Source organism: Pipra filicauda, unplaced genomic scaffold (assembly GCF_003945595.2).
Source record: "Pipra filicauda isolate LSUMZ 115617 unplaced genomic scaffold, ASM394559v2 scaffold167_size3244652_pilon, whole genome shotgun sequence".
In the NCBI taxonomy this organism is placed as follows: Eukaryota; Metazoa; Chordata; class Aves; order Passeriformes; family Pipridae; genus Pipra; species Pipra filicauda.
Window position 1 is genome coordinate 1,596,003 of NW_024104184.1, and position 14,655 is coordinate 1,610,657.

The 14,655-nt window shown below is 37.1% G+C and overlaps 1 protein-coding gene across 1 annotated transcript in view; it reads left to right on the forward strand.

Annotated features, from left to right (window-relative positions):
* The window catches only part of COG5 (component of oligomeric golgi complex 5), a 183,460-nt gene that overhangs the window by 65,906 nt on the left and 102,899 nt on the right, over nucleotides 1-14,655 (forward strand). The window contains exon 7 of the mRNA XM_039379426.1: nucleotides 8,262-8,392. Coding sequence (XP_039235360.1) covers nucleotides 8,262-8,392 — 131 coding nt within the window. The remainder of the gene's footprint in view (nucleotides 1-8,261; nucleotides 8,393-14,655) is intronic.

Here is a 14,655-nt window from a genome sequence, read left to right on the forward strand (position 1 = left end):
CTCTTGCCTTTTGTTCTGTGTGCACCTCTGAGAAACGGCTGTCTGTCTTTTCCTGACCACCTGTCAGGTAAAAGAAGATGCAGTTAGATCTCTTCTTAGTCTTCTCTTTTCTAGGTTAACAAAGTCAGTTTTCTCAGCCTCTCCTCACATTCATGCTTCAGTTCCCTGTCTTGGTGGTTCCCTGGACTCACTCCAGTTTGTCCAGATCTCTTTTACTGGGAGGCAAGGAGTACAGTGGCCTTACAAATGCCAAAAAATAAGAACAATAACTTCCCACAACCTGCTGGCTACACCTGGTCCAGGACAGAGCAACCTCTGCCATAAGTGTATACTGCTGGTTTATGTTAAACTTTCTGTCCGCTGGGTCTATTTCTACAAAGCTTCTTTCCAGTCAGCGAGCACCTGACCTGCTCCTGTGGACAGGGTCAAGCCATCCCAGGTGAACAGGGATTAACTCAATTTTGTTGAGCTTTGCAATGTTTTTGTCTGTCCTTTTCCTGAGATTGCTGAGGGTCTTCAGAATGGCAACCCTGCAGCGTACTGAGCTGTTCCCCTGAATTGCTGTCACCCATAAACTCACAGGGGGTTAATTCTGTGCTGTCACTCAGGTTACTGACTATGACATTAAACCGTATCAGCCTCAGGGCTGATCGGCCACTGTCTGCATGTGGGGTTGCTGCCTGCTCCCCTTTGAGCCCGCAGTCCAGGCAGCTGAGGAGACAGTGGGCAAAATTGAAAGTAGCAGGCTTAGTAGGTCGTGGTTAAGTAAGGTTGTGAGTCTGTATTCAAAGGTGAGGGGGAGGGATGGGGGAGATCTAATGGTGCGTGGGAGGGGGAACCTTAAAGGAGTTCAACAACTCTTGCTTTAGGCCTAAGTGAGTGTGGGAGTTGTGTGGTATAACTTGTGATTAGACCTAAGTAATGTTTGTCTTGGTGTGTTAAGCTATTTTCTGAATCATGGCATTTTCACAGGAATGTCTCAAAAATTTGGTTCTCATTGTTAAGTCAGTGATGATGATAAAAATAGATATCAAACTCATTTCCATCAAATCCAGATCCTACGTGGCATCTGATTTCCAGCCCAGAGAGCAGTAGAAATTAACTCTTCCATCAAGAGAACTTAAACACAGCTTTAATATAATGTAGAAATAGCTAGTCAGTCTTCCTCACTGCTCCTCCGTAATTGTTATCAACTTGGGGTGTGGTTTTTGGTATTTCTGAATGCAGTCTGGAGAGAAAAAGCAAGTTTCCTCTGTAGATAGGATTGGACATAGATGATTATTAAAGCACTGCTAAATATTTTAACACAAACCATATCCTATAAAAATACCAGGAACAGTACTTTGGAGGAAACAAAACTGATCTCAAGTGCAGGATGGCAACCTGCCTGTACACTGAAAAATTTGCCCTTTGTTTTAACATGCTAGAAAAAATTCAGTTTTTTCATACCTACGTGATCTCTAAAATTAGAGTGTTGAATTCTCAGTTTTCTTCTGAAGTAAAGCTTTAATCAGTAAGATAATTCCCCATCATTGCAAGTGTTCAAGGTCAGGTTGAACAGGTTGAACAGGGCTTTGAGCCTTCCACTTTGATAAAGTGGAAGGTGTCCCTACCCATGGAGGGGGCTTGGACTAGATGATCTTTAAAAGCCCCTTCTGACCCAAACCATTCTATAATAACATAATGTAGATGGCAGGTCTGTTTTACGGTACAAGGTAATGGTGTTTAAATGAGCAGTTCAAGTTTTACTTTCTTTGAACCATATACTTTCCACCAGTTTGATTTTGGTACTGTTAACCTTGTTTCTTTAAACCAGTCTTGGCATGTGATTGATATGAAAAGCTGTGAAGTGCTTTGCTTTGTTTTTATTTTTCATGTCCCCCTTCTCTAGGGACATCTATCAGATTACTAAACCCGGTTGTCTAATACATTCTGTTTTCTTTTCTGGACTTAAACAGCTGCAATGTTTTAACGTGCTGCCTGACAAAGTAAACAGAAATACAGCACCGTGGGCCCCACTCAGTTTCTGGCTCCATCAGGACAGTTTTGACTCACTTAGTGTTGCCAAACAGCTGAAAACTGAAACCTTATGTATTATGCATATAAGTAGTTAATTTTTAAGATGGTAGAAATAGGTTAAGTAAAGACCAGATTTCGTAGGGAGTTAATGGCATTTTAGTGGCACAGAGAGATTTTATTCTCAGTTGTTTCACTGAAGAAATGTTAGCAGGAATTTTGTCCTATAGGAAAAGGAAAGGAAGATACCAAGAGTTTTCCAAGAAACTGGCATTTTAGTAAAATAAAACTTTCTTCCTCTTTAATAATGAATTCATAATACCTGCAGAAAAAATCCAAATTAAAAATATAAGATTAAAAATTAATAATTTTGTAAAGTATGTCTGAAATACATGACATTGTATATGACACAGTGTAGAGCAATTACATTCTTATTCTGAACACTTTACAAGGCACCTTATGCAGTTTTTATAGGAATAAACATCTTTTTCTGAAGAGCTCAAGTTGTATAAAATGGCTGTAAGATATTGTTTTATAGTAACTGTAGTGGAATCCCTTCCACTTGATTTAAAGGCTTAATATAAGCCTTACTTCAGCAAGTACTTTGGTGCTTGATGGAGTGTGGGGCAGTCATTTCGGCCTAAGTGGAGAATTAGTCTCATTAAAACAGAACATGAGTAAAGGTTCTTTTTGGAAGCATTAGCTTCCAGTTTAAAGACTTAGAAATGTGTCTGCTCTTGCCATTCCCCACCTGCCCTATGCATCAATTGCATGGCAAATTTAAGTGCCTTCAAGAAGCAGACTATTGTCCTTTAAGTTACATGTTTGCCTATTCCACTTAGAGACTAGACATGTAATATAAAACCTTAGGTTGCTTTCATGAAAGGGTGAACATACATTTTCTGCTGGGGAATTGGGATCTCACACTCTGTTCTAAGACTGACTTTGGTTTTACATTACCTGTATTGATGAAAACATACAAATTGGCATATTCAGACCCAGCAGGATCCTGGGTTTGGATACAAGTGAGTCAAAGAGGATCTTGTCCTTCCTTTTCAGTAGATAGTGCTATAACTGACATTTCCATTAAGACCATGGAAGCTTCTGTGCTCGATTAGATTTGTGGCTCATTTGAATTAGTAAATCACTTTGAGGTATGTAAGAAGCAGATGAAAAAAAAATTCAAATGGATTCTCAGCAATTCTAACAAATCAATCCACTCGGGTTTTTGTGATTATATCTAGGCACTAGTATAGGACCAAAGACTGAACTTTTAATAACCACTTTGAAAACTGAAATTAATTGCCATTACTGAATACTTGTCCCTCGTAGGAAAGATGTTATGTATTTTTACAGTATCTGTCCAGTCCCTCCTAATTGTGTGTAACAGAAATAAATATTGCAAATAGCAGTTTAGATTCAGTTTTATGAACATCTTCTACCAATGCACGTGAGCTTTTTACAATATTTCTTGATAATCACGTAGCCTCTCGTCTGCTGCATAGTTAAATCGCAGCAGGACTCGTGGGTATCATTTAGATCTGTTGACTTTTTGAAGTTTAAATTAGGAGTTTCTTAAAAAATTGTAATTTTTCTTCATTATGGAAAAATAACAGTATCTTCTTAGAGTACAGATATCACCAACATTCTCTGCAACTAAGACTGAAGAAACAAAATAAATAACCAGTGCAAAAGAAATAAGCGTCAAACCTTCCTCAAACAGGCAAACAAAGACCTATTATTTCATCATTCTCTGATTTTATTTAATTTCAGAAATGGCTTATTTTCCTTTAGTACCCCGCCCCTTCCCAATCTCCCATAAAACACCTCTTAATTTGTCGTTGGATTCTTGCATTTGAGGGGAGTGATGTGTGTGCAGATCTTAGGTGTTTGCTCCAAGGGAATCCACTTTAGATGTTCTGAATTTCTTTCTTTCCCCCTCTTTATTACTGTCACTGAGATTAGTTCTCAGAGCACAGAAGGGTTTCTCTTTTGACTCAAGCAGCCTCCTGGGTGATGCAGCCTAAACATGTTGGTTTATTACTGGCTATCCTGTTTTCCTCTTTGTTAGGGCACCTGATTCTTCTCAGTAGACTTCTCTTGCTTCTCTAATTTCTAGCAAAAGCTCAAATTCAACTCAGTCTATATAAAGAGCCTAATACAGTCATTGTGGAGCTCATATGGATGCTTTGTAGTTATCTCTGTTCCAAAACATATTTTAATACTGAGAAAAAGTTTTAATTCAGATTCTTTTGTATCTTGTTTCTATATTATTACAAAGAATATTTAAGGTTAAAAAAAGAGATCACATAATAGAAAGATTCTGTGTTGGTGAGTCACTTAGATTAAGAAAAACTAACTGTGTTGCTCAAAGTATTGTTTTTCTACCTAATGTACTATGTGCATATTGGATTTGTCTCTATGTTCTCCTCTTACAGAACTATTTGGGAAATATTGGTTTGAGAAATGCATTTTCAAGGAGCATCTCAGACAGTAGATTAGAAAATCTGTTCAGGTTTTATAAATCAAGAAAATTTAGAATTGTATTGACAAAAATGTTTGTTTTATAAAGAAGTACAAAGTTCTAACCCTTTGTTAGGCTGGGGTAGATTATAAATGTCACTTACTCCTAGGTCTTAGTGTATTCTGCCTTGACATACCGTATTTTTGTTCAAGAAGAGGATTCAGCAGGCAGTCTGTTTTAAATCCTTAAAAAGTAATTTCCAGCTGTGCTTTCCAGCTTAATAGGGTGTGATAGAAGGCAAGCAATACCAACACCCTATGGGAGAGTTAAGGATTTGCCTTTATGTTCATGAACCTATATAAAGAGGTAGAGTTATCAGAGGGATGAGAGAGGCAGAGGAATGATTTTAGGACTAAAGCTCCCTCCTCTAATTTCCTCCCTGTCTCTGCTGAGCAGAAGTGACTGGGACAACGGGCTGCATGTTGTGCTGCTCCATGCGAGGGCAATGCCTTGGTGGCTGCTCCACCATCCTTGCATGTGGTGTTATAAAATACTTAGGCTCTCATTTGTTTAAGGCACAAGTCTTCCCAAAGTAAACAAAATGTTATATATGTGCTTTTAAAATCTGTTAAAGGAGAGATGTCAGTTATAAATACTATAGTCACTAAATCTGTTAGGGTTAATATAGTTTTACTCCAGAGCTTTAAGGTTAAAGTAGATGGAAAGCTGACAAGTTTTAAACTGGGCCCCAGTCCCCAGAGTCTGTGCCAACTGAGGAATGAGCCATTGTGTTAGCTTAATTCCTGACCAGAAGACACAAGTACCTTACAGCCCATGTCCCACTCACCTCTGATCATGACCACAATGTTATTGACTGACTGTGCCTGGCAAGAAATAGAATAATGATTACGCAAGTGCCTGAAGCAAAATCCTACATTTGCTAGTCCCTGGGTTAATAACTGGTAGTATCTTTGTTGTATTTCACTTGACAGGGTTTTTTTTACTAACTAGAATCGACCGATTGAAATGTGTGAGTTCCTCTGCAATATTTTAAATAAACTGGATCCTGAATGCACAGGTGTTCTGGCAGTGATCTGGCTGCCCTTGTGTCAGCTGCCCTTCTGCTCGGTTTAATCGTGCTGTCCATGACAGCAATATCACTCTCGAGAGTACGCAAGTGTAGAGATTTCTAATATTATGTTGTCTGCTTGGACAATAAAAACTATCAGAAGGCACATAACCTGCCTGTATTGCAGCTTCTGCTCTCACACAGGAATGGCACTTGCTGGTGTTTCTGCCACAGACCTGCTGTCCTTATGGAAACTGCATTTCTTTTGAAAAGTGTGTAATAAGATTGTTAGAGCTTCCCTACTGGTTAGAATAGCAACTAAGAGCATCCATAGTCGGATGTCTAGCCACTGTTTTGAAGTCCCGCTGAAATGCATTGTCCCAAGGCATTTTGTTAGGATTGCAGGAAATTTGGAACAAAGCTGCAGATTTTAGCAGTTTAGCAGGAGGTGGTTGGCAGTCTGAGGCACAGATGGAGGTTTTTGGAGAAGCCAAAGCAGCATGGTCTTTCTGTTCTTTTCTTAAAACCATCAGAAGGATTAGATTTTTAGCACTTGAAGTGACTTAATTTAGATTTTGAGATAAAACACAGCAGGGAGAAACAGTCTCTTTTTTAGTTCTCTTCCTCAGATTTTTCTGTGGATTTAGGATATCAGAACTGTATTATAATTTTATTTTGTTTAAGCAGCCTGGGATTGCAGAATATGATATTATGCCATAAGTGAACTCCACAGCAGTTCTTGTATTTGTGGGATATAAATTTTTGGTAATATTTGCACCTTTTTTAACCTCATATTGCCGAGAAACTTCTTCAGAGTTTACTGTGGCAGCAGACTTAATCTGTGGATAGTTCTTTGCTCTTTTTTTTTTTTCTGTGCAGCTGAAAGAAAGGTGTCAGAAAACTAGTCTTCACATTCAAGACACTTGCTCATTGGAACGAGTGGGAGTTTAATATTAGTTTTAATGAGTTCATATGCAAGGCCACCTGTAGAGATGCAGCTTAGTCACAGCAAAAAGTTGCAGGGAAGTAATGGGTAAGTGTGGGTGCTGTAGCCCCTGGCAAAAGCAGCTTTGTAAGCACACCTGCATATAGGGCTTCATTAATGGCCTGTGCAGTGCGATGTGTGCTGTCCTGCTGCTTGGCTGTCCTCTGACTCCTCATTTAGACAAATGCCTAAAGACAAAAGCATTTGCAGGCCTTTTCTTAGTAGAGTGTCTGACTCTCACCGCTGCGACCCGGGTTCGATTCCCAGCCCCCTGGGCAGGTGGAGCTCGTCAGCCGTGGAAGGCAATCCACCTAAGAGAAGGTCACTCTAAACAAACCTACATCCTGGGGACCTCACTGCCACTGTCCAAGCTTGGCTCGGCCCCGGCAGATGAACCTCAGGACTAAAGGGTGGGCTCAGTTCAGCGCACGCTGTGTCTCACCTAAAAATCCACTGCGCAGGCTGGAAGGGTTAATGACCTTTCCCAAATCTTCGCTCGCGAAGACTGGCAATAACAGGGTTTAAAAAAAAAAAAACCTATTTGACATACTGTACTGCTAAGAGAGATAATTTCCTTTATGCCTTTCTAAGCTTTACAGTGGTTTTCATGTGCAGGTACAGGGATGTTCTCTACTTAGCTGGAATGACTCACTTGGAATTTTGTGTTCATTTGTGAACATGTGATTGCTAAAATTCATCTGAGAATTAGATTAGTTTATTGTGAATAAACAAAAATAAAAGGCTACCAAAGTGAAAGGTTATTTGTCAAAGATTTAACAGTTTGGTGAATTTAGCTCAAATTTTTAAGCCTGTGCCTTAATAAACTTTCTGGGAAGACATAAAAGGAAGATAAATTTATTAGGAAGTCATAGAGGGCTGGTTATAAATGGAAATAGTGGAACATCATCTTATGGAGGAAGTATCTGATACTGGCTGAAATGCCTTGGCCATTATTTTATTAGTTTTATTTGTTTCTTTCAAAAGAAGCAGTGGACAACCAGCTTGATTAAGCAAAATGCTGAAAAATGTGTAAATGAGAGTAGTCCTGCGTTGTCTTGCAGATAAGCGGTAGCGTAAAGGTCTGGGCTACCTTGACATGGGGAACTGAGTTATTTTAAATCCAGAAAGATCAAAAAGGAGAAAAAAAACCATTGAGAAAAGTTCAGTGTGAATAGATTTTGCTGCAGTCGCCACTCCAGCCCAGTAATCTGTAGCTACTCTGCTGATGGTGGTTTCCATGGTGGTAATAAATTTTGTGATGATTCTGTGATTAGAAAAGAAAAAATATATATTCTTTTCCTCTCTTGCCATTCTTCTGTGTTTGATTCCAAATGTGTAGAAGTGCAATTTAAATATTTGAAGTATAATTTAAATTTTTTAACGTATAATGCATCTTTAATTTCAGATCTTAAAACAAATTATGCTTATTCAAATATCTCTTTAGATAAGTTTAACAATCTAGTTAATGCTTTGCACCTCTGACAATCTCTGGGTCTAGAGAATTGCATTGAAGTAAATTCAATGTATTCAATATCCAGGTTTTGTTGAGTAATAACCCTTTGATTTTCAGTTTTTCTGGTATAAGACATTACTTTGATGTACTCTATTGTCAAGTGTTGTATACAAAAATGTCCCTTGGAACTGACTGTAATTTTGAAAGGTTTTAACATGCTTAAAGTGTTCCATTATCCCGTGTTATGCTTATCAATGTTTTGTTGCTTTTATAGATTATCTTTCTCAAGGGATAGATCTGTCTGGAATAGAAGTAATTGAAAATGACCTGCTTTTTATTGCAAGAGCTCGGCTTGAGGTGGAAAACCAGGCTAAAAGGTTGCTTGAGCAAGGTGTGGAGACTCAGGTAAAATACACTTTTTTCTTTACTTCCTTTCAAAAGTGGAGTTGAGCTTGATTTCCTTTGCTTTGTGTAGCATTGTCTAGTGGAAATTAAACGTGAAAAAAGTCTTACGTGAATAATTCTCACACGTGACAATATTCAAAGAAATTGACAAAACTGGTCTTGTACAGCATTTACAGGAAAAAATTTTGCAGGATCTGACCCTGAAATTTGGGAGAAAGTAGGTGCTGATATGAAGACTTTAACTGTAAACACTATCACAAAAGCTTGATGCATTAAATACCATATACTACACTGCCAAAATTGCCAAGCTGTATAAATACGAAAAATGCAGTTTCTTAAAACTGTAAGAAGATTTCTGCATTTTAACTGTGCAGAAATATATTGAAAAGATTTGAAAGATTTTGCATTAAAACTTTAAAGAGCATTTTAAACTTTGAGGTAAATATTCACTGTAGGGAATATAAAAATGAATATGCATAATTACATTAATCCATATTAAGTGTAATTATCTACATTTTAATAACCTAGCTACATTTATTAACTATTTGTAGTATCTTTACTGCTATTTTCTTGTCTTTTTAAAATGTAATGTTCTTTTGTCTATACTTTTTAGAATTCGTTAAAAACTAAAGTATTTTAAATCCCTATTTCTAGTAAGAAGAAAAATCTGGTACAAGTTTCTATCAAATTTGAATTTTAAATTAGAGAACAAAGAGGCTTAGAGTAAGACATTTTTATGCAAGAGTTAAACTTCTCTGTAAGTCGATATGGCATTTGTTTATACTGTTGAAGGTTGATATGAAACTAGAATGTATACAGAATGGAAAACCTCTTCAATAAATTGGCTTGGTTAGGCAATTGAGGATTAAAATTATCAGTATGTTTCAAACTTTTTCTTAGACCTCTCATTTCAACTAATTTTCTGCAGTAAGTCATGGTTGTGGTAAATACCCTTGACTGTTTACTGATAGCAGAGTGATAGATAAAACCACTGTCATTTTTCACCTGATTACAATTCCAGTGTTGAAACTTCTGGCTATTTGAGAATGTTGCCAAGCTGTGATTGGACTCATTGCAAGCTATGAAACATATAAAATGTTAAATAAAAATTGACCAAAGATACGGCCTAAGAAAAAGCAAGCAGACACTTATTTTAAATGTAGCAAAAGTCTTCATCAGTGTGTACTCCTTCTAGTTTTTCATGTCGGATTTGACCTTCTCTAATACTTTTCTCTTCATATTAAATACTAAAGTGAAACTGGCAGAGAAACCCTGGGGAAATCAATCCCACTCCACCTGAAAAATTGACAGATTTATTAGGTGTTCCAGGCTGTATCCAGGTAATCAAGAGATTATTAAAGTATATGCCTGTTGTGCTTTAGCCAGGGGCCTGTTTCCAACAAATGGAAGATTGTCTGGAAGAAAATTATTAGTGCTTAGTCATATCAGAAGTGGGGATGTTTTCATGAAGAGGTGTTGGGTTATGTTTCACAGATTTGTTGTTGGATATGATTCGTGAATTTAATGTTGGGAAAAATAGTATGCTTTAGAAAATGCACATGCAGGCACTGCCCAAGAAATCTGGACTTTGAAATATGACTAGTAGATCATATATCTTTGATTCCTATTATTGTAGCTGTGTGTTTTATTGACAAGCTGATTTACATTTATACCTTCCACGCCCTGACATTTCCTGTAAGAGGACATGGCGTCTTCATCTTTTTCCTGCATTCGGTACTACAGGGTTCTTCAGATGGACTGTCTTCCTGCTAGTGTCTGTTCTGGTAGCCAAGTCTGTACCTTTGGAAACAGAGCATCTCTTTTTTTTTCCAGGTGGTTCTTCACTTATTTGGTATTCATATCTGCAACAGCAATTTTAGTTTTCACCTTTGTTTTGATCTGCTGTGTAAATAATACATGAGATCAATTGCCTACGTAAGAGCGAGCTGTATTTCTGTATTCCATCTAGCACTTTTCAGCAATGCCTTAAGAAGAGAGTTAGCCTTATGTCTCCATTTCAGAGTATTTCAGTGTTCACCTGAAAGAGAAGTGGGAAGTAGAAATACATAAAAAACCTTTAAATATCTCCTTTTAAGCAAAAGGCATTGCAATTTGGTGAATGTCTTCTCTAGAATTCAGAGGTTTTTTCGGAAATGCTGCTAGAAGTTACTCTGACAAAAAGAACAGAGCTAAAAAGTTTAAGCTGCCACTTTCAACATTTTTATTTATCTCCTTTGGTTAGGTTAGAAACTATTTTTGTTATTTTGGTTATTAATTTAATGATGTATAAGCTAATGAGCTGTGCATAGATTTCCCCAAATAACCTTCAGCAGTAGCACAGGAAACCAGATACTTACACTTAAGTAATACGTTGTCTTTTTCTCTACAATGTAATACAAATTTTTATAGCATGTTCACCACTGTGACATTTGTGTATTTCTCAGAGGAAGTGAAATCTCTTTCCCCCTTCCTTTGGAAGTGTGGCATTAGCCGTTGACTGCTTCAGAAGTGAAGGCTTCAACTCATGTGGTTGAACTCATGTTCCCCATGGTATCTTAAAGCTGCCATCTGGGTTTGAACTAGAAGTGTCTGTCAGTGTGTCTAGACTTAACAGGCTTTCATAGAGCTGCCAACCATACTTGTCTTCCTAACCGTTTTAGAAAGAGTAATCTCTCTTTGCTATTGTTGACAAAAGTAATACAAATAATAGCAAACCCGATCACACAGGGGTACTGGTGGCTACAGGCAGGTTTTTTTATTGTCATGTGTGCTTTGTTAGCCACTCCTAGTGTAAATAGCACAGACTGATGATCTTTCGTGACTCACAGAACAGTTTCAAGGCAATAGATTCAAACCCCTGTCCTTACTGTTTAGTCCGGACCTCCTCGCTAACTTTCCATTCCCGCTGTAAGCAGGTTAATGGCAGATAGCATAGAAAGCAGGAGAGACTCCTTTAGCAGAGATGCATCGAGAACTTTAAAAAAAGTCACCCTTCTAAGAGAAGGGACAGCAATGTTTTGTACTTTAAAAGGAAAAAAAAAAAAGAGGTACACTATCCATCTTGGAACCACCTGAAGCATCCCCAGCATTTCTTTCGCTCTCAGGATGAACCATAGGCTGGAGAAGAATCTGGATTTGCTCTTGGCACCTCTTCACGCCTGTTTTCAACAGCAATATTGTGTAAAGATCTGAGTAATAAGAGATTACTGGGAACAAGAGAAATTTGTTAAGATCACCATAGCTCAATTCCAGGTAGGACTTTTTTTCCAGACACAGTGTTGGGGCTGCTGTGCTTACAAAGAAGAAACGTTTCTCTGCAACTTAGCTCACACTTCAAACTCTTTCTGCTGTGTACTGACATGCTTAATGTCGGCCTTACAGCCAGGGATGACCAGACTTAGTTCCATCTGCTAGTGACAGCATTGGTAGCATTAAGAGTCAGACCATGTGTGTGCAGAAAAGAGTTGGAAAAGAGGACTATGTATAATTAAAGATTGATTAAAATATAAATATCCATTTTGGTCAAGCAAGATGTGGTGTGGAAATGAGAGTAGAACTCATATTTCTGTGAATTTGCACCTTAAACAGTTTGTCCTTCTGTGTGTTACAGAAACATTCTGTATCTTTGATCATAAAGAGTAAAAATTTTCTTTTTTTGTCTCCTGAAGGCATCTGTAGATGTAAGACTACTTCTTTTTCGAGGTTTTGAATAAATTATGTGATGTTTGTTGTCCAATTTCCCTTATTTAAGGTGTGGGGAAATTTATTTACCTGCCTAGCATGGATCTGGGGAGAATTAAATTCACTGATAATTCATTGAAATTGTTCTGGTGATCATGTAGTGAAGTGTCCTGATCATGTTAGAGAAAGAAAAAAATAAATGTAAACTTAATAACCGTCCTTTGTCCAAATGCATGTTAAATTGTGTCTGCAGGTTTTTTTAAAATACATAGATTTATTTTTTCCAAAATTATGAGCTTTGCTCACAGAATAAAGGAGAGGGGGGAAAAAAACCCAACATAAATAAATCTAAACTCTAATTCTGAAAGATATTCAAATGCTGGGTTTGTATTCACAGGATATAATAGGTAAACAATATGATCCGAACAAAAATTTTTCAGTTACTCAGTGTAACATCTTCAAACTGTCATCATTTTGAGCATATTTGGGAGAATTTTGAGTTTTCATATTGTAACTCACCGAGTAGAATTTGTTTTGTGAATTGTTCTGTTTTGAGTTCTTTTTCATACTGCACCATTCCTGTAAGTTGTCTCTGGAACAGGTACAGCTTTTTTTTTTTTTTTAACATTAAAAAATTATTAACTAGATGTATATGCATAATTGTTCTTGACTAATGCTATTCAGTGCCTGAGAAAAGTGATGGGTGCATGAAGTGTCTGCATAATTAACCAGTTGTCTGGAGGTGATTATCCAGAAGTTGCTCGATTTATCTCAGTTCAGGTTCCCTACACTAGGTGTTTGTATAGTACATCTTACAATGTTATGGAAAAATTGGTGAAATTAATCTGACATCTTTCATAGAACAGCATTTAATCTCTTGTCAAGGATCTCTAATAGGTCTCTTCCTTATCCCCAAGGGATTGGAGGGTAAAGTATGCACATAATTGACCAGTTTTCCAGACACAATCATCAAGTTGCGTAATTTATTTCGTTTCAGGGCCCTCTGAGCTAAGTGCTTATGTAGCACAACTTACAGTGTTATGGCAAGATTGGTGAAATTAATCTTTAATGTGTTCAATCTAATGTCAAGGATCTTAAGCAATACATGCTCTTTATTATCCTGTGGCAGCATTTTCCAGTTGTACAAATACACTTGGAGGAGTTTGAGATATTTAAGTATTAGGAATGGCTGGGACTGGGCTCCATTTTTCACTTTTTTGATGAAACATGAAAAATATGATAATGTTGCATTTTTGAATTGCTTCCTATTACTACTGCCAGAGGTGTGAATGGCTCTTGGATCATGACTCTCTTGGCAGGGTCTTGTGATCTTGAGTTTCTCAGTTTCAATCTTGCCTACTTTAGCAAGAGTATATGTTTCACTGAAACATCCTTTTTTCTAGATTAGTTTACGATATTTTAACACTTCGATTTAAATCAAAGTATGCCTGCTTTTTTTTCTTAGTGTCATCTTCAGATGAATGCTTTATAGTAAAATGGACTGTGCAAGTGTATGAATATGCTGTCTAAAGTTCTTGGCTCTATGGAGAAGAGCGTGACTGCAGAACAAAGTCTAATATCATAGGAGGATGTCACTTTGAGTGTTCCACGGTTGTGTAGTGGTCTCTTTAATGTTCATCTTTAGTTCATTTAGTTTAGAGTCTGTTACATTACCCACACTCACGTACTAAGCTAGTCAAAAGCAAAATTTTAGCTTCCAGATGTTTTTGCCTGCTCTTTGCTGCTTTTACATATTAGCTTTCATATTTTGTCATACCTTTTAAATGATTTAAGCCCTTGTGTACTTCAGAATGTCAGTAGAATTGATTGCTGTTATGTAGATATGCATAACTGCATATGTGTGCATAATTACAAAATAATCATTAGAATAGCAAATAAAGTATAAAAAAATGAGAAAAGAACCCCTCCAATTTGGCACACAACCGTTCATCTTTTTTGTCCATATACTGTTAGTTACCCTCATAAAAAGCCTGGAATAACTGGAGTTGAAATGCTACTTTTTTTAAAGTCATAATCACTGCTTTTTTAATTTTTTTTTTCTTTTTTTGTTCTGGCATTTATTTCTATTTTGAAAGCTAGTGGTTGGAATTTAACTTCATCACTGTCAAAAATTTAACCAATATAGTACACTTTAGGCAGTAGTTGTTATGTTTCCTTATTATTCCACAATCTTGATTCCCTGGGGGAGATCCTGATGGGAACTAGACTGAGACAGTTATTTCATGATAAAGTGATTGACTACAATATGATATAGAAATGGAAGGTATTTTTGATTATTCAGTTTGAAGTCAATTTCTTGAATCTATAATAAGAAGATGAAGTCTTATCTGTAAAAAAGGAAAATTGGAACCTGCTTGCTACTTTTGGCATAAGGTGAGGATGGTACCTACAGTTGACTTTAAATCGTCTAGTTTTGCTGAATGAAGGCAGAGTATGAGATCCAAAGCTTTGTATTTAAATTCATTTTAGCCACCCATTTTACTGCTTTTTCTAATTCTAATGTAGACAGAGAAGACTTATTTCAACATGCTGTAGCTGTCATTTTGGCTTTCATTGTGAAA